Source organism: Halichoerus grypus, chromosome 2 (genome assembly GCF_964656455.1).
Source record: "Halichoerus grypus chromosome 2, mHalGry1.hap1.1, whole genome shotgun sequence".
NCBI lineage: Eukaryota > Metazoa > Chordata > Mammalia > Carnivora > Phocidae > Halichoerus > Halichoerus grypus.
In genome coordinates this window covers 68,295,670-68,321,886 of record NC_135713.1, presented here as the reverse complement: position 1 = coordinate 68,321,886, position 26,217 = coordinate 68,295,670, and the positions used below count along the sequence as shown (strand labels likewise).

The window sequence follows — 26,217 nt, the reverse complement described above, 5'->3', positions numbered from 1 at the left end:
CTGATGAATCACAGACCTGTACCTCTGAAACAAATAATATATGTTAAAAAAAAGTAAAAAAAGATAGTAGGAAGGGAAAAATGAAGGGGGGGAAATTGGAAGGGGAGACGAACCATGAGAGACTATGGACTCTGAGAAACAAACTGAGGGTTCTAGAGGGGAGGGGGGTGGGGGAATGGGTTAGCCTGGTGATGGGTATTAAAGAGGGCACATACTAATGGAGCACTGGGTGTTCTATGCAAACAGTGAATCATGGAACACTACATCAAAAACTAATGATGTAATGTATGGTGATTAACATAACATAATAAAATAAAATTTAAAAAAATGACAATAAAGTTGAGGGACCAAAAAAACAAAAAAATCTGTATTTAAAGAGATATGAGGAATGTTTTTATTCTTTTTGGGGGAAAAAAAGCCAGTTAATTGTCACATCACTGGAACCACTTGTCATCATCAATGAATTTGGAATACTTGCCTCTTTTATAAAATAAAAATAGACATTTTTTCTAAGAAAAGAAATGTAAAAATTTATCACCTCATGAGCTTACATCCTAGAAAAGATAGGCAATAAACAAGAAAAATAAATTATGTATGATATTAGATGGTGGTAAGTTCTGAGGAGAAAAATTTAATATGGAAAAGGAGATAAGAAATTTAGCTGGGGTGAGAAAATGGGGAATTGAATATTATATAGGGTGGTCAGAGAAGACCTCACTGAAAAGGTGATTTATGCTGAAAGACTGGAAAAAGTAAGGGAACCATTATCCATATGGCCATCTGAGGAACTATTCAAGCAGCAAATGTAAACTCCCTGACTAAGGAGTATATATAGTGTGTTTTACAACAAGAAGGAAAGGAGTGTGGCTGGAGGGAAGTGGGGGTGGGGGTAGTGGTAAGAGAGATGCTAGAGGACAGATTATGTAGAGTCTTATAGACCATGGTAGAGACTTTGGCTTTTATTCTGAGAGAGATAAGAATATAGCAAAGTAATGGAATGATCTACTGTAACAGGATCTCCTGATGCTATATTAAGAGTAGACTGAAGGAATCAGACAAAGGGAGTAACAGTATATAAATTTTTAACTTTATGGAGGAATGCATTGTCAGTAAATATTAACTAACAGAATTATATATATTTAAAGTGTACAACATGATGGTTTGATATACATTGTAAAATGATTACCAGGATTAAGATATTTAACACCTCACAGTTAAGAAAGTTAAATACTTTCTTGTGTGCATGGTGAGAATGCTTAAGATTTACTCTCAGCAATGTTCAAGGATATAATACTGTATATTTGGTTGAAATATTACCATTGTTACTATTGTTATTACATGTTACATTTCTATAACCTTTTACATTTCTTTATTTCTTAAACAATTTAATGTAAGAATGCCTTCCAGGATACCTGATTATTTACAGATAATGATTATTCCTTGAGAAAATGTGATTTACACTTTAAGGTATTCTTTGAAAATGTTTCTTTTCCTATATCTGGGTTTGGAATTATTTTTGTAACCCAAGGATTATTATTGCTTTGGTGATTTAATAATTGAGTGTGTACCATGTGCCATATACTGGGCACAAGGGTTTGCATGTTGATACTTGGTCAAGCCTCATATTTACTCTTTGAGAAGATCCAAATATTATTTGTTTCACCAATGAATTAACTGAGACACTGAGAGAACTTGCTCAGCACATTGCATGCCTAATAATAGATTAGCGTCTTCAGTAAGAAATATTCTTAACATTGTTGTTAATATATCATAGTAGGTCTGGCTGCTATATACAAAAATTCTTTAGGCAGTTTATTAACAATTTGCCCTGAATTGACTCTAACGCAAACTGCCTTGAGTTAAATTATATTCTATGGTTAGTTTTATAGTCAGCTAACTCCTGTTTGACCCTCACTTGATAAAACAAATATCCATTTAAAGGTGGTCTATAAGTTGAATTCTGGTAAATTGAATCTTATACTATGGAAAAGGAGCTTTAATTTTTTAAATCTTTTAACTATGAAATAATCTTCCAGTAATATAAATAATATCCAAATTTAGGTAATTTTAAATGTTCTTATTTCTTAACAGTTTTCTTAGAGCATATTCATGTTGGTATCTGTACGTATGACCTGTATGTATATGTATGGGCGAGCACTTTGTGAACAGTCCGATAGAAGTTTTTAATACATTACAATGCATTCCAGTGCTTCCTGCATTGAAAAGTATGGCCAATAAGATATTTTTTATTTGCTAAATTTACTGCTATCAATTTATTCATTTGATAACCGACCTGCATGCCTATTTGAAATATGAAGACACAGAAAAGAGGTTGTGGCGGAGTTTGAGAAAATGTTACTTATCTAATGTTATAAAACCACAAAGTGCAAGATTTGAGCATGCTGATATTTGCAGTTTTGTCACTGTGCATTTTATTTCTTTGTCAATGGTGTGTAAATGACTAGGTACTTTTGGTGAAAGAATAATACATGAATAACCCCATAAGAGAAATACCAATTACTACTATATTGGTAAGTAGGAAATAGTGATCATCTGAGGTGTTCTTCAAATATATATCATTATATTGGCTATAATATAATATCTTCAAGCTTTGACGTTATTTTTGATCTTGGAAGTTTTATCAGATGGGGCATATATGTAAATATTATGTAAATGCATTGCTTGTTTATTAAGTCAAATGTATCTCATGCTTTATGTCCTTTGGTTATCATTTAGCAAAATGCATTCCAGGTCTTTGTTAGTTTTTCATTTTCTTCCTTCATTTCTTTCTCTTTTTTAATGGTTTGAAGTATGTTTAGTCATTATAAAAATTAATTTCTTGATGGAAAGTTAAAATTTTTCAGCGTGTTGGAGTTTTATTTATTTATTTTTACTCTCACCATCTTAACCATTCAGTAGTATTATGTACATTCATACAATAGTTTTTCTTAGTGCAACTTAATTTATTGCTGAGTATGGTCTTGCTGAAGCAGTGTCTTCATATTTATTCTACTTTATTGTTCTTTCTCCAGAATCTATATCGATTTGAAGGCACTGGTTTTTCAAACATTCCTCAACTCATAGATCATCACTATACAACAAAACAGGTCATCACTAAGAAATCAGGTGTAGTTCTGCTGAATCCTATTCCTAAGGTAAGTGCATTTATGTGTATGTATATACACATACACACACATACATATTTTAAATGTGAGTTAACATTTACCACAACAAATAAAGTTCTTACATTATTTATAAAAGTTTGGAAACAAAAGGGCTTTGTGATTACCAATCGTACTAATGTTGAAGCATAGCATTTCCTTGGTTTTATTAAGATGGGTTGCCTTTTTATTCAGTGTTTGCTGCGTTACAAATGGCCTATTCTTTTTTTTTTCCTTCCCAGTTTTCCTTAAAAGACTTAACACTTTTTTTTACTTTATAAGGTTCAGACTTTGAGTTGAGTTTATACAAGATTTTAAGATGTAGAAGTCAAAGAATATCTCCAGCAATTACAAGTGAATTAGAATTTTAATTTTGGATGTTAAGTTCACAATATATTATAAGACATTAGAAGTTTTAAAAGCTACACTATTTTTCTCAAATATAGTAAATCGTAAGTTTCTTATGTGGAGCCAGCAGGTAACTAGCTGGGTGAGAGATTGTTCTAGGTAATTTTTACCTCTGAGATCTAGCACAGAACACATTAGTTTCATGTGCTTTAGGAGATTTGTGAGGTAAGGAATGGGTATGAAGATGGCTTGTGTTTTAAGGTAAATGCTGTGGGGCCTGGCCCAAAGTGGAGCAATGGAGCTGCCTTGGTTTCTGAGTACTTTTGATGTTTCAGAACTTGACGTTATTCAAGTTCTCTCAGAACTTGAATTGGGATAGTCAAGAGTCCTTTTCTTTGAGGCCATCTACTATGAAGAACAGCGTAGCCATAAACAGCCAGAAAACCTGGTAGGTTAATGTCTGCTATTCAATTTTTATATATCTAGGGATGACTTTTAATATGAAGCAAGTGCTATTCCCAAGAATGCTAATGTGTAATCCAGATTCTGCTAAAGAAATTAAAAAAAAAAAATCAAAACAGCTGTTATACTATCCTTTGTTAGTCTAGAACATAATGTCTATATTTGTACTCACATTATATTACTCAGTCATTACTGAGGCGCTGAGCCTTAACATTGCTTTCACAGAAGATTTTGACTGTCAGTTGCTAAACACTAATTCTGTGGCTAAGAAATTGGCCTTCTTTCACAATTTTCTAGAATTATAAGATTGGCTCATTTCTTCATTTATATTTTTCCATTTGCTATTTCCCCCATTTTAACTTCAGAAAACCATATAAAAATTCTCTGTTAGTTTGAAATAGGTTGTCACATTTTGCTCTAGTAAAACAGAGAAGTCTGTCAATGTTTCCTCTTCCATAAATGAAGAACTGCTGTTGTTCTGCAGAATTCTAGTTCTCTCCTATGATTAAGGTGATCTATTCCTGTGGCTTCATTTACTTATTTGTATAGCAGAGGCTTACAAATTTATATTCCTAACTTACATTTATGTCTTTCCCAAAAGACAAAAGAGATTTTTCTACTCTTTACCTAAAACTGAGTTTATCACCTTTAACTCCAAAATTTATTCTTCCTTTTTTAGTATATGGCACAAGTTTTCCCCACTATTCAAAAGTAGAGTGTTCCTATGAAACCTTTTATAAGCCAAAATGACATAAAGCAAAGAAGAAATTACCATTTCACAAAAGTGAAAGTCCTCTTTGAATTTCTTTTGGTTAGCAAAAACAGGTACTAATGTAAGCCTTTGGTAAGAGCAGAGTGGCATAAAGCAAACTTTTAGATAATGGGGGAAACCTATACCACCAAATACTTAGCTGCTCAAACCATCAATGTAGGGGCTGTCTTCAACCTCTCCTCTACCACTACCCTCCCTCTATCACTATAAGTGACAGGAGTTTTGTATCCTTACCTGTACATGTAAAAGTATGAATTAAAGTATAATTCCAGCATAAAATAAAATTCAGCGCAGTGAAGATGCTTTTTACCCATGTTAGGTCAACAAGATATGCAACTGGATTTTCAGAGATATTGATATCCCATTTTACAGCCAACCAAATATTTGCATTTTCTACTTGCTGAGCCAGGTCTAAATTGAGAGACCAGAGCCATAAAAGAGGCACATAAAAATGCAGATCTGGGCTTGAATAAGAATATATAATTTCAAATAAAGCTATATCCTTCTCTATATAAAGTTTTCCATGAAATGAGTCTAGATAAATGGAAAAGATTCTGTGGACTGTTACATGGTCAATTATTCTCTTTTTCCCAAACCCCTAACACTGGCTGTGGAGCTGATTATCTCATCATTTTATATAGCAATAGCTATGAAAATAACTGTAGACTGAAAGCTATAGAAGATTAAGGAGCTATGTATGATTGTTTTATGAGGTAGAAATTTGAAGTTTATCTAGCTGACTATTAACCTGATCTAAAGTACTGGTATTTGAAATATGCAGATCATTATCTGTTTGTTGTAAATATTGTTATGCATGTTATTTAATGAATCATATTATGCTTTTAAAAGAAAATCACAAAGCAGAGGTTGTAAAAGTTAGACAGTTTTCAATTATGAGTGAAGAACAAATTGATACAGATTTTATTATGGTGGTATTATCTGTTATATATCTTCCTTTGAGAAATTATTTATACTCTTATAGCAGGAATCTATTTCTTGATTTAATTTGTGTAAGAAGTTAATGTCTTTGACCATATACTAGGCTGTAAAACATCTCATTTCCATCTTGCCAGACTTCACTTTTAGCCTACATAAAGAATGCTGTTTTGGTCTCAATATAATTTCTGCTTATAGCAATTTACTGCTCACTTCCTATTTATTTCTTTCTTACCCATGAAAATACAAGTATATCATCATAATGCCTAACTGGAGGATACAGTGGCCAAAGGATTCTCTTTCCTATCTCCACAAGTACAGAAAACTAGACAATCTAGGATTAGGATTTATTTAACTTTCTCATGATAATAAAGCTAGTGGGTGCCCAAGCCATCCCTCCCTCACCCTCCACGGGCTCATTTCTCCTGCGCTGCTTCCCTAAGCCTGTGAAAAGGTATGGAAGATGCAAGCCGTTGTTTTAAACAAGGGTTATTGATCACCTAGCACCATCGTTCTTATGTTAGGAAGCACATTGGAGATGCACAGAGCCTGTTCTTTACTGAGTCAGTTTCTGTTCCCACTTCATCACAGAGGCCTTTTCTGACTACTTTGCGTGAAATAACCCCTTAAGCCCTTATGTTCCCCTCTTCCGCTCTTAGTATCTTTTTGCTGCAGTTGTGTTTACTTGAAATTGCTTCACATGATGTATTTGTACTTGTCTGTCTTCCTCAAGTGGAATGTAAATTCCGTAAGGGCCAGAATTACATTTAACAGTTGGAGCAGCTCTAGCGCCAGTGCCTAGACCTGGGCTCACCCACCGTAGGCGTTCAGTAAACGTTTGTTGAAGCACTGAATTGCTAGAAACCAGCTCCCTGCTGAGCGTTTGATATGCACTATCTCATTTAACCCTTACATATTCTTATGAAGTATTATAATTACCCCATACAAGATTAGTGTTGTTTTTAACCTCATACAGTGTGATGAATGAGGAGCTGAAGCTTAAAATCATAAATAATTTGCACAAGATAACACAACAGATAAGACACAGAGCTGAGATGGGAGCCTATGTTCTTACCTCCTATGTGTCTGGACTGTAGAGCCTAGACTTCAGAGACTAGAATAAACTGCTAATTTTAAGGAACAAGGGTGTGGGTTTAAGGAAAAGGAAGTATCTTTGATTCCATAAAATGTTAAATTGAAAAAGACTGTAACATATCAAAAACTGTACCACAAGTCTTTATGAAAGAAAAATCAATGAACAGTAATACTGGGTGCCAAAACTAGGATTTGAGGTTAAATATAGGGCTTGATGAAATTTAGTTAAGAAAGACACCTAGTTCAACTTTAACATTTAAATTGTAACTTGAAAGTTTATTTGCCTTGTTAAGTTTGATACTGCTTCAGACTTAGCTGTTTTTTAAAAAGAAATATCTTTCAGAATGGAAATTAAAGTTCATGAATAAATTCAGGTGAGTTAGGCAATGAGCCATTAAGTTGAACTTTAGACAAATGACTTGCCTGCCAACTTAAATCAAGCACTTGTGGCTTTTCATCAGAATTTGGTGCAGGATGCCAGAACAGTAGAGGCAGACTTTTGCAGAGAGGAAGGCTCTCTGTGACAGACAGGTCTGAGGCAATTGCTTTCATGTTGGACACATGCAAACAAAGAACACTTCATACAAGAGAAAGTTGCACTCTTAACTAGGTCTTCTCTTCATGCTGTTAGTTTCAGATCACTTAAAGACTGTTTATTTCACATAGCTTGTTAAGTAACATAGCTTGCTTCGTCCAGTATTACTGTTTAATGATTTTCCTTTTATAGAAGCTTGTGATACCGTTTTTGACGTGTTGAAGTCTTTTTCAATTTAACGTTTTATGGAATTAAAGAGACTTCTTTTTCCTTAAATCTATACCCATGTTCCTTAATTATGTAATTAAATTATTAAAATAATTTAAAATTTTTAATAAAAAGAAGACTGGGAAATATATGTGATTCACTATTTATTTACTCAGGAAATATTTACTTACCACACACTCTCTGCTGGGCAGTGATCTATATTATGTCTGAGTGCAATAAATGCTACGAAAATGAAGCCTGTCAAGAAGATAATGACCTGAGTGTGATGATGAGGTCAGGGGTTGGGTGGTGTGTATGTGTGCACGTATGTGTGTGTGTGTGTGTGTGTGTGTGTGCGTGTGTGTGTAGGGGCAGCTGCTTTTTTAAAAAACATTGTGATCCAAGAAGGCCTCCTAATGAATTTTGAAGAGAAACGTGAACCAAACCAAGGACTTCTCTGTATGGTTATGTGCAGGAGTAATAATAAAGGCCTTTAAGAGCACAGCATGATTACTGGCCCTATGAGAACAGATGACAACTCCAAACCTCTAGAGCCGTGCTGGTGTTTATTGGCTGAATATCTTCCATGAGTGTCTGGGGAAAGAGTGTTCCTTGGTATAACTGAGGAGCTGCAGAAGCTAGTGTGGCAGGTACAGTGTGGTCGAATGGAACAGTGTTTGGAGGTGAACGCAGATTTGGATTAATTTAACAACTAATGTATATTATCTAAAAAGGTCAGTTGTTTATTATATAATTTAAGAAATTCATTTGAGTAGAAGCTCAGTATAAAATTTTATAAGTTTTCATAGTGAGTCTCTTCAAAACAAAAGGTTTATGTTTAATAGTGCTAGTGAATTTCAAGGGAGTATTTTTGCAGTAATATGGCCATCTAAATAAATTAGAGTAAAACCCATGTTTTTAATTTCTAAGAACTTTTCTCCCCAGCCCATTGTTGTTTTTTAAATTTTTGTTTTGCTGGGTTTTTGGGGTTTTTCTCCGCCACGCTACCAAGCAGTTAATTCAGTTCTGACACTACTTGGAGATAGAGTCAGATCCCATAGGTTAAAGACTCAGTTCTACAAGACTGCCCCCCTCCTCTGCCCAACTTCAGATGCCAGTCTTAACTCCAGGTTGTCACCTGTGCTTCTGACGTCCTGGTGATAGATTCGAGGTTCCAACAACTCCCTCTTTAGGTTCAATTAATTTGCTAGAGTGCCTCACAGAACTCAGAAAAACATCTACTTAGTAGATGCCCAGATTAATATGAAAGTACATAATTCAGGAACAGCCAGATGTCAGAGATGCATAAGACAAGGTATGTGGGAAGGGGAACGGCACTTTCTTGATTTCTAAGGGTACAACTGTCCCCAATTTCCACACTCTTACCAACTTGGAAACTCTCCCTACCTCTGGGTTTATATGGAGGCTTTATTCCATAGGAATGATTAATTAAATCATTGAGCACTGGGGCTTGAACTCAATCTCCAGCCTCTCTTCGCTCCCTGGAGGTCAAGAGAGTGGGACTGAAACTCCAACTCTCAAATCACAAGGTTAGCTTTCTAGCCCCATCCTTAGGTTACCCAACCATCATCATTAACATAACAAAAGACATCTTTATGGCCCTCAGCACTTAGGAATTTCCAAGGGTTTTTGGACCTTTTTGCCAGAAATGGAGACAAAGACAAAATATAATTTCTTACAATAAATCATAATATCACACATAGTAGTATTATTTTAGGAGGCATCTAGCTAGCTGTGCTTTTGCAGTTAATCCTCTTATGCTGTTAATTTGTATGGAATTTTTAAAATTTGAAGATAAATAAGTGACTTTTTTTCTCTTGAAAATGAGATATAGCATGTCAAATTAGGTTTCCAGTTATGGAAACCACAGTTTGGGAAATAAAATACTGATATAGTAGAATGCTTGCTCTTAAGATTCCTATTTAATTGCCTCTTTTATTTTTATTTTTTGCTTTTTTATTTTTATTTTTATTTATTTTATTATATTAGTCACCATACAGTACATCATTAGTTTTTGATGTAGTGTTCCATGATTCATTGTTTGCATATAACACCCAGTACTCCTGGTGATGGGTATTAAGGAGGGCACGTATTGCATGGAGTAACTCTCTTAGATCAATTATTAGGTCTTTCAAGAGTGGAAGAACACAAAAAATTAGAAAATGTTCTCCTCAGGATAAATTCATCAAGAATACATAAATCTCCATGTGGACCTCTGAATTGAGCAGAAGGAATCCAATTTTAAATGCCAATTTTTACCACTCCCAACCATGTGATCTGGGACAAGTCAACTGCCTACAGTAACCCTACGTGGTTGTTGTAAACATCATGTAAGAAAATCTCTGTGGATATATGTTAGAAACCGTAAAATACCATATTCTTACTTCTTTAAAAACTTTTTCACATGACAAATAAATCACAACACAGGGCAAATTTGGAAGATTTTAAATTATGAAGGAAGGAAAAAAGACATTTGTTGAGTGCATAGTCTGTTGACAACACTCTACTTCTATTATTTTATTAAATCTTTTCAACAACTGTGAATTGAGTATTATTATCCTCATTATTAGGTGAGGAAAGCCAGAGATTGTCATTTACCCTAAATCATATTTCTTGTAAGTTTTCGAGGTATGTCCTGAAACTTACTTGGTTCTATTTATCATCTTTTTACTATAACCTCCACTAGCATTAATTATAATCTACAATCTCAGTAATGTCAGTAGTTTAACAACAATTTTTTTTCTATATTCCAATATTCTAGCACTAGGAAGTAACAGTGAACTTGACAGTTATGGTGTCAGACTTTATGAAAATTAGTCCAGCAGGAACTATATAGCATGTTGTGCTAAGGGAAATACAGGGTAATATTGAAATATTCAGCCTTTAGTTAGCATAGTCTGGGAAGTCAAATTAAACTTGGATTTTAGGCTTGATCCATTTAATAAAATAAAAGAACCTGTCATAGCACATGTAACACATTAGACTGACTTTCAGTTTCTTATCTCAAACTTTACCAGCAGTTATTTTGAGGAAGAGCAATGTTAGACTCAAAATTAATAGGCCCTGGAGACCACTAATGTCCTTTAAATGACCTCTCAGGAGTATTTTATCCACAAGCCTACCTCATACTTTCTTTTAAATATTATGATTTTTTCAGTCTAAGGAGCTCAGTTTTTCAGTAATCATTCCATATATTTCTTATTTACCTTGTAAATATTTTAGGGATGATGGGAATAGGTAGATGAGTCCCAAGAGGTTAAAAGAATAACTCACTGGAATTTTTTTAAATGCAGGTAGAAGGGCAGGATTTGTTATTTATAGCACAAACATTGCCCGAAGTGTGTCATTTCATCACTTTAAAGTATTTGTGAAATGTTTCTATGTGCACGGACTCAGAGAAGCATGTAGAAACATATAAGAAAATGTATTAGAGGATTTCTGGCATGAACATGGTTGCATGACTTAGCGTTTTTTACCCTGTTGCCTGCTGGAAACCATAGCAAAGAGAAAACAAAAGTAAAATATCCATAAACTGCATATTCCATGAAACTAAGAACCGTATATAATTTACCAACTTCAAAGTTTATGTCGTGGTAGCCAACCTTAGATTGGGCAGAAGTTGTATAGCACAACTTCACAAGTTAAGACAGATCAATAGCCTAGCTGCCGTAGATCTTACCAACCTCCAGCAAAAATACCTTTAAAAGAGGAATTTACCCTGAAGTTCTCGGGCTATATTCCTTGCTTGCATCAATGAATGTGGGAAATGGGTGGGGAAAATAAAATTTTACATATAACTTAAGTGATGCAGCCAAAGCTGCACTCAGAAGAAAATTTAGAGCCTTTATAAGCAAGGGGTAAATGTGAGCTAAGCATATCTAAAGTATAATTGGTGATACCACATACCCCATTAAAATGTTGAAGGCTATCTACCTTTTTAATTGCTTGAAGAAGTTAAGGCATTTATTGGCACATTTAAAGAACAAATCAGTTTTCATTTTACCGTGTTTCAGAAAGAATGTGTATAGCCATAATCAAATTATATTACAGTGAAAAATGTTAAAATAGAAATAGAAACAGGGCGCCTGGATGGCTCAGTTGGTTAAGCGACTGCCTTTGGCTCAGGTTATGATTCTGGAGTCCCGGGATCAAGTCCCGCATTGGGCTCCCTGCTCAGCAGGGAATCTGCTTCTCCCTCTGACCCTCCCCCCTCTCATGTGCTCTCTCTCTCTCATTCTCTCTCTCAAATAAATAAATAAAAATCTTTAAAAAAAAAGAAATAGAAACAAATTATTAGTACCAGTGAAAAGATAAGTAATAGTGGACATTTAACAACAGTAAATAAAATACAAATACAGGCTCTTAAAGACCTTTAATAATTTCTGTGTTGAGCTTGAAATTTAGGTGTAAACCAGTATAGAAAAATAGTTAACTTATTTCATGATTAGAGAGGAGGAAGGATATTAATTTGTTTAAAGTGAAGTTTTACTACCAGTAAGTTCCAAAGGAAATTTCTGTCTTGGGATTTTATTTTTTTTATTTACTTATTTTTTATTATGTTATATTAATCATCATACATTACATCATTAGTTTTTGATGTAGTGTTCCATGGTTCATTGTTTGCGTATAACACCCAGTGCTCCATGCAGTGCGTGCCCTCTTTAATACCCATCACCAGGCTAACCCATCCCCCCACCCCCCTCCCCTCTAGTACCCTGTTTGTTTCTCAAAATCCATAGTCTCTCATGGTTCGTCTCCCCCTCCAATTTCCCCCCCTTCATTCTTCCCTTCCTGCTATCTTCTTTTTCTTTTTTTCTTTTTTTTTAACATATAATGTATTATTTGTTTCAGAGGTACAGGTCTGTGATTCATCAGTCTTACACAATTCACAGCACTCACCATCTGTCTTGGGATTTTAGATATAACAATGTCTTTAACAATATTTCTGCAAAAATTTAAGAAGAGATTTCATTGGTTGTTGCTTTTAGTGTCCTTTAATAGCCAAAGGCTAATATAAAATACAACTTAATATAAAACATTCTACATCAGCATTTTTTCTCTATTTTTAGTTTTTGCTGAATAGAATAGTAAAACTCTCTAGGATCCAGATTTATGATTAAAATATTAATAAAAAAATTAGCATCAAATATATTAAAAAGTTTAAACAAGTTCCAAAATACCAAAAGATCACACCTATGACATTTACAAATATCTCATCTTAATTATATACCTGAACAATTTAACATTTAGCTAAGTTTGTGGAAAATCCACACAATGAATTAAAAAAAAAAAGTCTTAACATGGAATGGGGTATTGCTGAATTTTGTTTTCATTCACGCGCTACCTATAAAAAAAGTCCACAAGATGTTGCCAGTAATGTATTTTATTTTGGAAATTATCAGTGCTAAATAATTTAATGGAGAATCACCATCTCTTTTAATGTCTTACTTTTTAAATCTTGAACTTCAACAGCGAGAACCTATTTGATGTTCTAATGGACTAAGGTAGTGAAAGCAAGAAGTCTCTACCAAGGAAAAACCAGAGCACTCTGACAGAGAGTATTCATTATGTTGGTACTTCTGTAACTGAAGCAGGAGAGAAGGGGTTAATAGACTATATGGGGCAAGGAGTGGTAAGGTAAGGAGTAGGTGAGGTGAGTTGGTAAGAGGTGGTGAGGAGAGAGAAGATGCTGGACACCAGGAGAGAAGGTGCTGGACTCTTCAGCCACATCACCCTCTTGTTTACAACTACTCTCCTCTCCTCTCGCTGGCCCCACAGCCTTCGGCCCTCAAAAGCTTCTGAGGTAGAAAACCTCTGACAATGATATGTAATTTCCATTTTAATTAATTAATTAATTAATTATTTTTTAAAAGATTTTATTTATTGACAGAGTTAGCGAGAGCAGGAACACAAGCAGGGGGAGTGGGAGAGGGGGAAGCAGGCCTCCCGCCGAGCAGGGAGCCCAATGCGGGGCTCTATCCCAGGACCCTGGGATCATGACCTGAGCCAAAGGCAGACGCTTAACGGCTGAGCCACCCAGGCGCCCCATGTAATTTCCATTTTAATTATTTGTCAACTTTATACAGCATAGATATTCATAACGTATTCCATAAAAATGTCCTCTTCCCTGTGCTCACAGTGAACTTTGCAGTAGTTATAGTACTTACTTTATTCAGTCAGCTATTGTTAGTTTTGTCTGAGAGCCCCATTAGCCCCTTGAGAGCAATAGGATATTTTTATTCATTTTTATGCATCTCAGTGTCTGATGCATAGTTCAGTAAATATTTGATGTTATTTTTGAGAAAATCTGGACATTTAATAAATGCTTGATGTAATATTTGAAAAAAATATTATAACTGAGACTTTATATTCTATTTTAGAATAATATAGAAATTTAAGCTTTTACTGTTTCCAAAGTGAAGCATGGTTGAGGCTTATGAATGAGATCCCTTTGGAAATAAGATATATTCTGTTTCAGTTCTATTTTTACAATAGTTTATTTTCCACATTTTCATCTTCTATGGTTTTATCCTAGAAGTTACTTTTTCATGTGGTTATCATGCTCTTAGCAAACTTTGTAACTATTTTTAAGTAGAGATGGAAAATATTTCTGGTGCACTCTTACTCGGCTTGTCTGTGTTTTATACTATTGTGAACTATATTTGATTGGTTCCATGAAATTCATTTGACACCTTGATGAGACTTCTCTCTGATATTTAAAGCGGTGAAGCCATCTTACATAATATTTAGTATTCCTTATTTACAAATTACTGTCCTGTATTAACCTATTTCAAAAGTCAAAATGAAATACAAGAACAGGCATTGCTTGTTTTCTCTTTTAAAAGAGCCATTTATCTTTCTTTACCGTATTAACTAAATTAGTGTTCACCTTTTGCTATATTGTCCTTGAAGGGAACAATTTAATTGTGCCACAAAAGACTTGTCCCACATCCTACTTTACTTTAAGTAGACTAAATATGCATGCTAAGAATTTTAATGACTTTGAGATAATAGGATTTAAATTAGAAAGACCGAGGACATTAAAAAGATATCTGCAAGTGATTTTTTTTAAATGGAATACCTCATTCATCTATAAGGCTTAGAGAAAATGAAACTTTTAAGTTTTTCCTTCTGTTATTTATGTAACAACTGCTATATATTAAAACTAGACCAAGAAATGAGGTCTTATAACAGAAATACCCATAGAGAGAAATTATCTTGTGGGACATCCTGAAACTTGATTGGTGACTATTTAATGAGAAATAGAATCAAGATCAGCAAAGTTCAGTTATAATTTCTTGTGTGTCTCTTAGTAATAAAGAACCTTCATGTTCAAATCATGGCCCTCATTGTTTTGTGGTTTACCATTACAGGTATTTCCTAATGGTGGACTCAAGGGTTAATGATTTTAGCAATACTTTGAATAATAAATCTGTATCTTTTTTTGGCCCTGGAATCACTTCAGTTGGAGACCATAATAATCTTTTTTTTTTTTTTCCTTTGGTGCAAAAAGGTGATTTTATTAAAGCACGGGGACAGGACCTATGGGCAGAAAGAGCTGCTGCACTGGGGTTGTGAGGAATGGCTGCTTAGATACGTGGGAGTTGGGAGAGGTAAGGAAAAAGGGAGGTATCCAAAAGGACTTCCATATACTAAAAAAAGACTCTGGGGATACTGGAGGCCTTGCTATTGTCAAGCTAAGGTTGTTTTTCCCTCTAGCAAAGCATTAACATTAAGATATAAGATATACACTCTGCCTATCTCAAGTATTTGTCAATGGGCTGCGGGTTAGAAGGAAATTTAATTTTATTTACATTCCCTTTTGCCTTTCTTTTAGGGCAGCCAGGAGTGCCTGAGGAATGTCACACATATCCCATGGGGCAAGGGGAGGGGTTGTGGGGTGTCAGCTTGTTCTTTGTCCTTGCTTGCCTTCTGCTCCCTCATCTTTCCCCCCCTGAACAATTTTGACCCTTAAATCTTGAAGGTGGAAACTCTTATCTTCTGTAATTTCTTCCTACAGATTTAAGGGTGTAGAGATGTCTCTCCTTATGGGTCAATGTTGGTCGGTAGGGGAATTTATTTATATAGGGGTTACCAAAGGCAGAGGCAGCCAGTCCAAGGTAGACAACATAGATGAACCTCCTTGAGTAGAAAGGATCATCTGTTAGCTGGAAGTTATGGCAGTGAAGGAGTCTTGGCAACAGGCAGGGAGATACTGGAATTGACAACAAAATAAGTTTAATGTGATTATGAGAAAGAGAAGCCTGAATAAAAGACCTTTGATAGTTGACCATAATTTTCCTCCTGTCCAACAAGAGTTTTAACCAATCACTAAAGGAAAGAGAGATTGTTTAAAACACCAATTTGAGTAACTATTGTCTTTCAGCAGTCTTGTTACATTTTGGTAATAGCTGGAATTTGTACATAACATTGTATTTTATGTTAGTACATGTTCCACATTGTGCAGCAGTTAAAACATCTAATGCCATTCTATTTTATAAAACCTCTTTATACATTTATGTTACTTCAGTATTTAATAGAGAAATGCTATTTTGAGTGTCATTTAGGGCTTTGACTGTGTACTTAAGAGCTTCCATGTGCCAAACAACATCCTCCAGTCCCAAAGAGGGAACAAAGATGGATGTTAGGTGGTCATACCAATGAAACACAAAATGTATCCACCATTGTTTTAAATTTGGAAGGTTGGCTGGGTTGGTAATGGTTTTAATAACGCATCCATGCATTCAGGCAAAACCCCAAGTACAGAGGCCTATCCAGCCCTGGGGATGCTGTGGACACAAGGTAGAGCCACATAGGCATTGGGTCCTGTTAGGAGCCAGCCATCTAATTCTAGACCTCCTTGAACTGCAGTCAAGATATCAAGGGCTATTTGGTTTTGGAGGCCACCTTTTAAATTTGTGGGTAACTGTATGTCAAGCTTAGTTAAAGGTCGTCACTCTATGCTCGGCTAAAGCCTTTATGTGCAATTTTACATCAATAGAGGTGGCTTCTAGGATAAATATGACTAAGGAATAAAACCATCAAGAAGCCCTCTTTGAGGTCCAGCCTGAACAATATTCTAATTTCAAGGAATCACTAGCAAGTGGGAGAAGACTTGTCTCGGGAGATAAGGGCATCCCCAAGTGCATCATCCAATCCAGTCATAGAGAAAGTGGGGTCATCCATTATCTCCATAGAATAACAAGCACTAAGATTATCTATACATGAGCTGTTGTGGCGATTTCTCTGAAGTTTACCTCAAGTTCTCCAGCATCAATTTGTAGGGTTAGGAAAAGGCCGTTTTAGTTTTTAATGACTTTAAGTCAAGAGAATGGAAGAAGATTGGAAACCTTAGTTGGAAAGCCACAGCCAAGTGTTTGAGGAAACCAGAAGAATTCAGGGTCTGGTATAGTTTATAATAACTAGTATTAAAATCTAATATTTACAAAGATGTGTTATTGAAATGTTTCCTCTTCTATAATAACCCCCATTTTTAATCGGAGATAGCCAAGTCAAGACTAATTTATTTGAAAAGCAAGTCCAGTTTTAACAAACTTGGCCTAATTATTTACATAAGCTCAGCAAGAACAGTGATTGGCCATATAGACCTTTTAGAATTTGCTTTGCTGGAACTTTTTTAAGGTATCTCTAGATTGAACTTTTAGTAGTCTCTCTAGGCCAGAAGCCAAGCCAAAAACTTGCCATCAGACCGCCTGCAATACCTGTAGATTTGGGCAAATTCCTCTTCTCAAGGACCCCAAAGCATCCTGAGGTGCCTCCAGGAAGTGAAATTTTTCACTCACCTGGTAGGGCTGCTAGGAACTCTGTAAGCAAGGTATCAGGCCAACATTTCCAAGGGGCTTTATGGCTCTATGCTTCATAAGGTCAACCTTAGTTCTTTTAAGTTGTATGGTCATATCTGAGTCTATACATGTCTCTCAAATATGACATTCCAATCAAAGCTTTGGTAAAATAACCAATGTTTCCAATGGTTACAAGGAGAACAGATTCTTATTGAACTTATGCAAACAACTATAATTGCCATGAAAGAAAGAACACTCACAGAGATTTTGAATTTTAGAGGATTCAGATAGAAAAGTTAAATGCTTTAATTTGTTCACAGAGAAATGTTTTATCACATTTTTGTAAGTTATAAATATCTTAAGAGAAAGTTTCCTTAATCTGGAAGAGCAAACATTAGAGAACCTGCAATGTTTCAAACAAGAGTCACAAAAACTGTAATCATCTTCTTTAGTTCATTTGTTTCCATGTTACTAATTTTTGTTTAGTTTGAATGCAGCTTTTTACTTAGTTCTGGAAATTCTTACCCATTTTAAAGATATGAAAAAACATGTCATAATAATCATTTTTAAATGTCCTAATACTGGACTATGAGTCAATAGAGTTTTTTGAATCTTCTCTAGAAATAACTTTAAGAGACTCCTCCACTGCTATTAGAATCTTGAATATGGGGTTTCTGGAAGGTTATCAGTGTTCATCTGAAATAAATAGGTCAAAATTTTCCAGGAATCCATAGGTTTTAAGCATGTCTCTGACTGGCTCTTCAATTAGCATTCAACAAATACATATTGAGCACCTATTATATGGTGGAAACTAGGTACTGAAGATACTGTGATGACTATGACAATCTTTGTCCCAAAAGAAATTAGTCTGTACAAATTGGAATAGGGTTTATCACCTCAATCATAATTCTTATTTACCTGTCTGTCTTCCCAATCAGACTAATTTCTTTTTTTTAAATTAATTTATTTATTTGAGAGAGAGAGAAAGAGAGTATATGAGTGGGAGGATAGGCAGAGGGAGAGAATCTCAAGCAGATTCCCTGCTGAGCGCGGAGCCCTACATGGGGGCTTGATCTTAACGACCCTGAGATCATGACCTGAGCCAAAATCAGGAGTCAGATGCTTAACCAACTCAGCCACCAAGGTACCCCCAGACTTGTCAAAATCCCTTACATTTTTCAGAATGTGATCTGTAGTTTTGTACTTTTTTTTAAAAAAGAAATCTTTGTAATGCTGCTTTTTTCCCCCTGGAATGTATTTTGAGCATCATTTCCTTTTTAAAGTCTTTCTTCACCCCACTAGTTCAAATTAGGTCCTCCTTTCCCTGTGCTTCCTAGAATTCTTCCACAAACCATGATTATATCACTTATTTTGTAGTGTCAAAGTTATTTTGTTTTATTTTATTTTTAAGTGAGCTCTACACCAAACATGGGGCTCAAACTCATGATCCCAAGAACAAGAATTGCACACTCTACCAACTGAGCCAGCCAGGCACCCCTATTTTTTATGTACTTCTAGTTGTGTATCTGTGAAGTCAAGGACTATATTAATTCACTTTTGTCTTCCTTGTACTGGGTTTAATGGTGGCACATAAAAGGTGCTCAATAATTACAAGTTGAAAGAATATTTTAAAGAACATAGGATGATATGAACTCACAGATACAATTGTGTACAAGCAGTCCAAAGAAATCTAGGTTTTAACAGGAATGTTATAATTAATAAAACAGAGGTGGTACTCTGGTCCTTATTCAGTGCATAGAGTAGGACCTAAATGCCTTAGATTGTAATTCTAGTATCCACCTTCAAGAAAGAGCAATGAAACTAGAAAAGATCCAAGTTGGGAGAATTATAGGGATTACTAATTTGGAAATGTTACATGACTACTAATAGTTAAGGAAACAATTATTATTCAGTGATTCAGTGACTTCTTGTGTATGTTATCCTTTCACAGCTTATTTGTAGATAATTGAGTAAATTTCTAAGCTGGTAAGAATGTGAAAATTATTCTCAGCTACCATAGATCTTGTGAATCAAAGTATTTTTTTAGGTATTTGGAAAATCCTGAATCATTGATTTGATTGATGGCAAGTTGCATTTCCTTTATTAACCCCTTAGAAATTCTAGTTTGGATTTAGAGGCAATTAAAGCATGTTCTTCCCTTAGGGTTTTCCCCAATTATTTCCTGGAGCTGAGTAGGCGAGAAAGGCCGTTCAGAATGACAGCTTGGCACCTCCTCCACCAAATGTATCCTTCCTAGATTGTTTTTCTTACAAGACTTTAGACAATATATTTGATCATTTTGAAACCCAAATTCTTTCTGTGTACTTACTTCATCTCCCTACCTTGTTGTGGTAAAGACGAGATAATGAAAGCATTTTGTAAACTCTCAAGTACTTTAAAAATGTCACTTATTATCATGTGTGCAATGAAATCATGGCTATCTGGGTTGGAAAGTATAAGATCCATTGACTTGGGAAAATGTGTTATCCACTAAGCTTTGGAAGCTTTAAAAAAATCAAGATATCTGGACACTAGGTCATCTTTTTCATAATAGTACTAAATTCCTTAATATCCATTAGGTTCCTGTTACAGAAGTATAAGTTTGACCTAGATATATTAAACAGATATGTTTGCAATCTGGGACAAAAGACAGGGGAGACTCTATATCATTGTGTGGGTTAGAGATTGAACTAATGAGTTATACTGAATTCATTCTGAAAATAGAAAAGAATTTAGGTGTATTTTGATGGTGAGCTCTCATTTAATAAACTTTAAGAAAATAGTGAAAAAGGATATGGAAGTCAGGTTATTAAAATGGAAAGTGGAACAATAACTGGAAAATGAACAATTTAGAAAGTTAGTGTTTGTAAGTTACAGCTTGAGAAACAGATGTATTTCACATTTAAATATCAAGTCAAATTCAAGAGTTCAAGAAATGTTATATAGCATTGAGTAAAGAAAAAGACACAATTTTAAAAAATCATTTAAAAAAGAAATCCATATTGTAATATTCATTTCTTATCTAAGCATATCATTAAGTGTGATATACAAAGATCCTAATCCCATTAATACTGGATACTATACAATATTAGTTCTCTCCATTATTGGAAATATATTAAAATATAATTTTCTATTAAATATATAATATACAATAATAAATATAATTACATATTTATAATATATTTTATAAATAAGTATTAAATATATAAATATTAAAATATAATTTTATATTAAATATATAATGTATAATAATAAATATATTTAAAATTATATTTAATTATATTTAAATTTAATAAATTAATTATATTAAATATAAAATTATATTTAAATAGGTATATTAAAATATAATATAAAATATAATTCATACTATAGGCCAATTTTACTATGTCAATTAAGTGGCCATGAAAGACATCATCTCCTGTTTGGATAAACTCTTGTAATTATTCTGATTTCTCTAACTAATGGCAACCATCCAAGCCAAAATGTCACTAAAAATAATTTCTCCAGTGCCATTTCACATGAATTATATAAACGTATGAAACTTAATCCTGGATTTCCATGTCAAGAACTAATGTATTTGAAATTGGTTGACTATTCAGGCCTATTGGCAAGAACATAGGATACATTTAGAAGTCATAATGAAGAAACAATGTTTGAGGGTTTGGACCGATAAAAAAAAAAAAAAGTGAATTTCAAGAAATTCTGCAAAAGACTGAACATTTTATTATTGTCACCAGAATCCCATAGTCCTTAAGTGGTCATCAAAAATCCCCAATGACTCTAGCATTATTACTAAGTGATGTGAAGAAGCAAAAGAAACAGGTAAACTCTGACCTTAGTTATTTTGTTGCACAGATATGACATACAACCTAATAAGGTCGCTTGCTATTTGCTCACGTTTTACTAAAATCTGAATATGTTTGTTAAAAGGGCAAAAGAATGACTTATTAGGTGGGATATTTTTATAAAAGGTTTCCTAGAAGGGATTTGGGTCATCTTTTGAAGTAAATGCATGCGATAGCATATTACATATACTTCATGATTGTGTCAAAGGCACTAGAACTTAGCTGAAGTCATTTTTATAATTATAGTATTTAAGGATAGGAAAAAGTCAGAGCTTTAATATTTATTAGCAGATTGACTTATGCATATTTTGCTTCATTCCAACAAAGGATTTGGAGACTCTTGCAAAAATATGTTTAATAAAACAGACTAAAAATGAGGGGGTGATAAAACTGGATTGAGGAGAAAAAAGCATGAAATATTTAATGAAGATATAATTATCATATAGAATTTTTACCAGAAGCTCCTCTAAGTGGATATAGGCTAGAAATTCAGTTCTGAGTTTATAATTATAAACAGCAGAAGTAGGATAAAAAGGAAGCTGCGCAGGAGGACAGCTATGCGTAGTTCTGAAATCTGAGGAAACACACCGGAAAGTCTTTATTGAGAAGACCAGCTTTTATTTAATAAACACTATGTATACTATAAGTCAGATATTGTTCTAAGTGCTTTCCTCATTTAAATCTCATAAATTAACTATGAGATGGGCATTATTATTTTCCCAATTTTATACATAAAGAAACTGAGGCACCGGGAAGTTAAGTAATTTTCTCAAGAAAACATAGTTATTAAGTAGCAGAGCTTGGATTCCAGCTCAAGCAATTTGCCTTAAGAGTGTTTGCTCTTAAACACCGTGCTGTGCTGCCTCTCCCAGTGGAATAGAGATGGATAGTGCCTGTAATTTCATCTTTATAATACGTACACTGAGTTTTATGTGACTGTTTCTCAATATGACCATCAATGATGCTAATTAAGGACCAGGGAAATTTAGTTAATTTAGGAAATATAGGTACTTTTCCACTTTTAGTTGCAGGTTTCCCTAAGGTTCACCTCTTAGATGTGTGGTTTTGAAAGTGCATTCCCTAGAGTGGTACCATTGACATCCTTTGAGAGCTTGTTAGAAATGCAGATTTTCTGGCCTTGCTCCAGACCTACAGAATAAGAAACTCTGGAAATGGGGCCTTTAACAAGTCTTCTAGTGATTCTGATGCTTTCTAAAATGTGAGAACCACTAATCCAGATAGGAAAAAAATAAAAAATAAAAAGAACTATCCCGAACCTATAAATTCTCTTCATTACCTTATTACTGTAATATAGGTAGGGAGAATATAGGAGGAATTTGGAATAAAAGTGCATGTATTCTACCCTTGGAAATAAGAGAAGTCACATTTATCAGGGAATAGACTGATAATTATTTGAGGTATAAGCAGTGACCTCTATAAACTTTAATCATCTCAAAGCATCCTAACGATCAAGAATCAGTGAAGCAGAAATGCCTATTTTATGGCTTTTGGGAGAAGTTGATGTTCCAAAATTGATTTTCACAGTCTCATCAGAATTCAAAAGAAGATATCTAAAATGATATTCTGCATGAACACTATTTTTTTGGTCTTCCCTTTATGAGCTGTATATTCACTGCAATCATTCTGAAGTGATTCTAAGACAGAAAATGGTAAAATTCATCTGCCTCAGAATTATAATTTTTAAGTCTGTGTTTGGTCAGTTGTATTTTAGATTGAACAAGAAAGCTAAACTGTAAACATTAGTTTTTCAGAGAAATGTCCCTGACTTCTAAGCAAAATCAAATACCCCACTACACACTTTAAATTTCCTTTTCAACACTTATTTCTTTGTAATTATACATTTAGTAGTGTGAATCTTTCGAAGCCTTGCTTCCTTACCCATAAAATAGTGATAATCTTACCTCATCGGCTGTATTATCTCAAATGAGATAACACTTGCGTGGGAAATTTGTAGTTGTTTCTGTAGTTATTTGTTTATATGGCTAATATTGTAATACCACTACACAGTAATCCTCATGAGGGCGAGGATAGTATATATCTCATGCATTGTGTTCCCTAGTAGTTAGTAAGTATTCATTGTTTGTGGAATGAATTGATAGACTGAATGATTCTAATCTTGATGAGATGACTTAGCAACGTGGAAGTATGTACAGGGCCAGAAACAATTTTAGAGATAATTGAACATCACATTTGTCACTTCTGGGTAAGTAGTTACTAGCACAAAATTACAAGACTGATAGCATCTCTGACCAAGATTTATTCTTAGACTGTGATATAGCATATTCTCCCAGTTTTACCTCTTTCCTGCTTCCTCAAACCCCCTATTCTCTTACTTTACTGTCTGCTTCCTTAAAATGTCTTGGTGCTTTGGGTCTACACCAAGTTGAAATCTAATGATATTTTAAAATTGAGTTGATTTTTGGCAGAAATCTGGACAGCTGATTCATAGTCTTCTAGGTATGAAATATATGCAAAGTAGTAAAATAACTTTTGTTATCTTATGACAGTGAGGTTTTTGACATGACAGTCATTCATAGGCGTTTCGTCAACACAGCAAGCAGATGAGTGGTATTTCTAAGCCATATGGAGCTCCTAAGATGAGAGCAGAGGGAACACGGAAGTTATTCATCTGGAGTCTGTCAGCAAAATTCGATTTTAGGCACTTTCAAATTTTAATAGCAGAATCAAGGTCACAGAGGAGCAGGAGAATCAGCAGAATTCAAGGTCACAGAAGACCAAGAGAGAAATGTGGCTTAAAAAGTTTCAAGTCCTTCTGGGTCAGCTAAAGTACATTACCCAGATCTTTCTTCCAAAAATGGGTAGGATTGTGAGACAAGTTGATAAATCTCCTCAAGGCACGCTAACACAGATAGACACTCACATTCACACAGTCTTTATCACTTTCTCTCTGTGTGTCCTTTTAGTCTCTTTCATACCATCGGCAAATATTTACTGAGTACCTACTATGCACGTGGTGCTGACAGTGCAGAAAAGACAAAACAGACATTTTGCCAACTCTTCTCGAAATGTATGCTCTTGGGACTGTGACACAATTTTTCAGAAAGCTCCCCTTAGGTCACCTAATCCTACTAGTATTTGTCTTATCTTACCTTCTGAAACTGTTTCAGAAGTAAAAGATAACCAGGAGTCTTCCTAGAGCCCTATTCTTTCTTACTTCTTAAACTTCTCCTTTGAAGAGTTAAAGTGAGTGCAGGCAAAGATCTAGAGGAATATGGAAAAAGGAATTGAGAATATGCTCACGAGATTTACAGAAACCACTTGATTAGTCCAGTTAATAATAACTTAGAAGATAGAAATATAAATATTGAATAAAATGCCCCACCGAAACTAGTTAATTACATGCACAAATGTAAGTACCTTTAGAGATTAAAACTAAAAAAAAATATAAAATTGGAATGAAGAATTAACTGAGCATATTTAAAAATATAGAAGAAAAATATCTAGGAGATGAAACCGTTCTTAACCCAAGACGTGATGCAGGTGAATGAGTACCTACGAGTCAGTAGTTATTTCTGTACTTTTTATTAGTTAGATTTCATTGAGTATTGTGCTCATTTCTTCTCATTACACTTAAAAACACACAGATGTGACAAATTACTATTAATCCGGAAGTATGTGGGGAAAATATGATAAAGGATGTATCTAAAAATCAATTGGGAAGAGGATTATCTCTCAATCACTGGTGGTGAGGTAAATTGGTTAGCTGTTTGGTAAAGCAGCAATTTAGACACTGCTTCTCACAGTATTACACATTTACAATTGAGTAGAATTACATATAAATATCAAATCATAATAGGGAAGAAAATTAAATTTAATATTTATAAACTTCTAAAGTTGGAGATGAGACTTTCAAAGGTTAGAAAATATACCAAAAATAAAAAAAGGATAATGTGAGTAATTTTGAGTATCTAACAATAGGCTAATCTTAAATGTTAAAAGAAAAAAGATCCAAGATAATAAGACAAATCACACATTAGGACTAGTGCATATCATAGAAATAACCCATAAAAAATGAGGAGAAACATGCTAAAAATCCAAGACATAAATGGACAAAGGAAATGGGCTGACAGCTCACAGGAGAGGGACTACAGTTGTGTAAACAAATAAATATAGAATGTATCAGTTCAATATAAACATATTTGCAGATAAAGCTATAATTAGCTTTCATTTTTAAACATTTTTAACAAAATTAAAAACCAGTAGGATGACATCTTCACAGTAATTGCCAGGAATCAATCTGAGGGAAATAACCTTGAAATGGAAAATAGCTGGATGCCCAAATTTACTCATCCTGTTGTTATTTATCATAGGAAAAAAATTAGAACTAGTGATTATTGAAAAGATTATGGGAGTGCATGAAGGGTTGATAATACTGATCTTTTGTTCTTTGTGGATTCCTTAATATAGAGCCACAAATATCACTAAACTCCATTCTACAAGAATATTTAAGTTCAGGTGCTGTATATTACAAGTATTACAAATATAGGAAAATAATGAAGAAATACTAGGTTCTAAACAAATATTCTATCTGTAAATTCAGTGAAATACTGACATGTATGAGTATACTGAGTACTCAAAAATCCTAGGTCATTTGGCACATTCTTTTCTTTCATGCTGTGAAATATTACCCATCCTTCCACTTTTTTTAAAAGATGAACTAATGCTACATATGTTTATTTTTCTTTACTTGACCAGTTTAGGATTTTTTACATGTTGTATTTCTTGTATAAGACTACTTCTCTCCCTTTGTGTCTTGATGATTAGTGTAAGCCTGTGAGAAGTGTCCAAGAAAGCAATTGTGCAAATATAGTTATTTTAATAGTATTTCCATGATAAAAATTGCAAAAGTGGAGCAAGCATGAGAATACGTAACTAATAATATGAAGGAATTTAATATGATACAGCTAGGCACTTAACACATTTCTGTTCATTTGAATAAGACCATTTGTACTCTATTCACCAATATTTGTTTTAGTTCTTTATAAGCATT

General features: G+C 34.2%; 1 protein-coding gene across 6 annotated transcripts in view; it reads left to right on the top strand.

Annotated features, from left to right (window-relative positions):
* Positions 1-26,217, top strand: part of FER (FER tyrosine kinase) — a 418,533-nt gene that overhangs the window by 189,125 nt on the left and 203,191 nt on the right. For all 6 annotated transcript variants that reach the window (XM_036123015.2, XM_036123018.2, XM_078066948.1 and 3 more), the window contains one exon: positions 3,033-3,155. In XM_036123015.2, the coding sequence (XP_035978908.1) occupies positions 3,033-3,155 (123 nt within the window). The remainder of the gene's footprint in view (positions 1-3,032; positions 3,156-26,217) is intronic.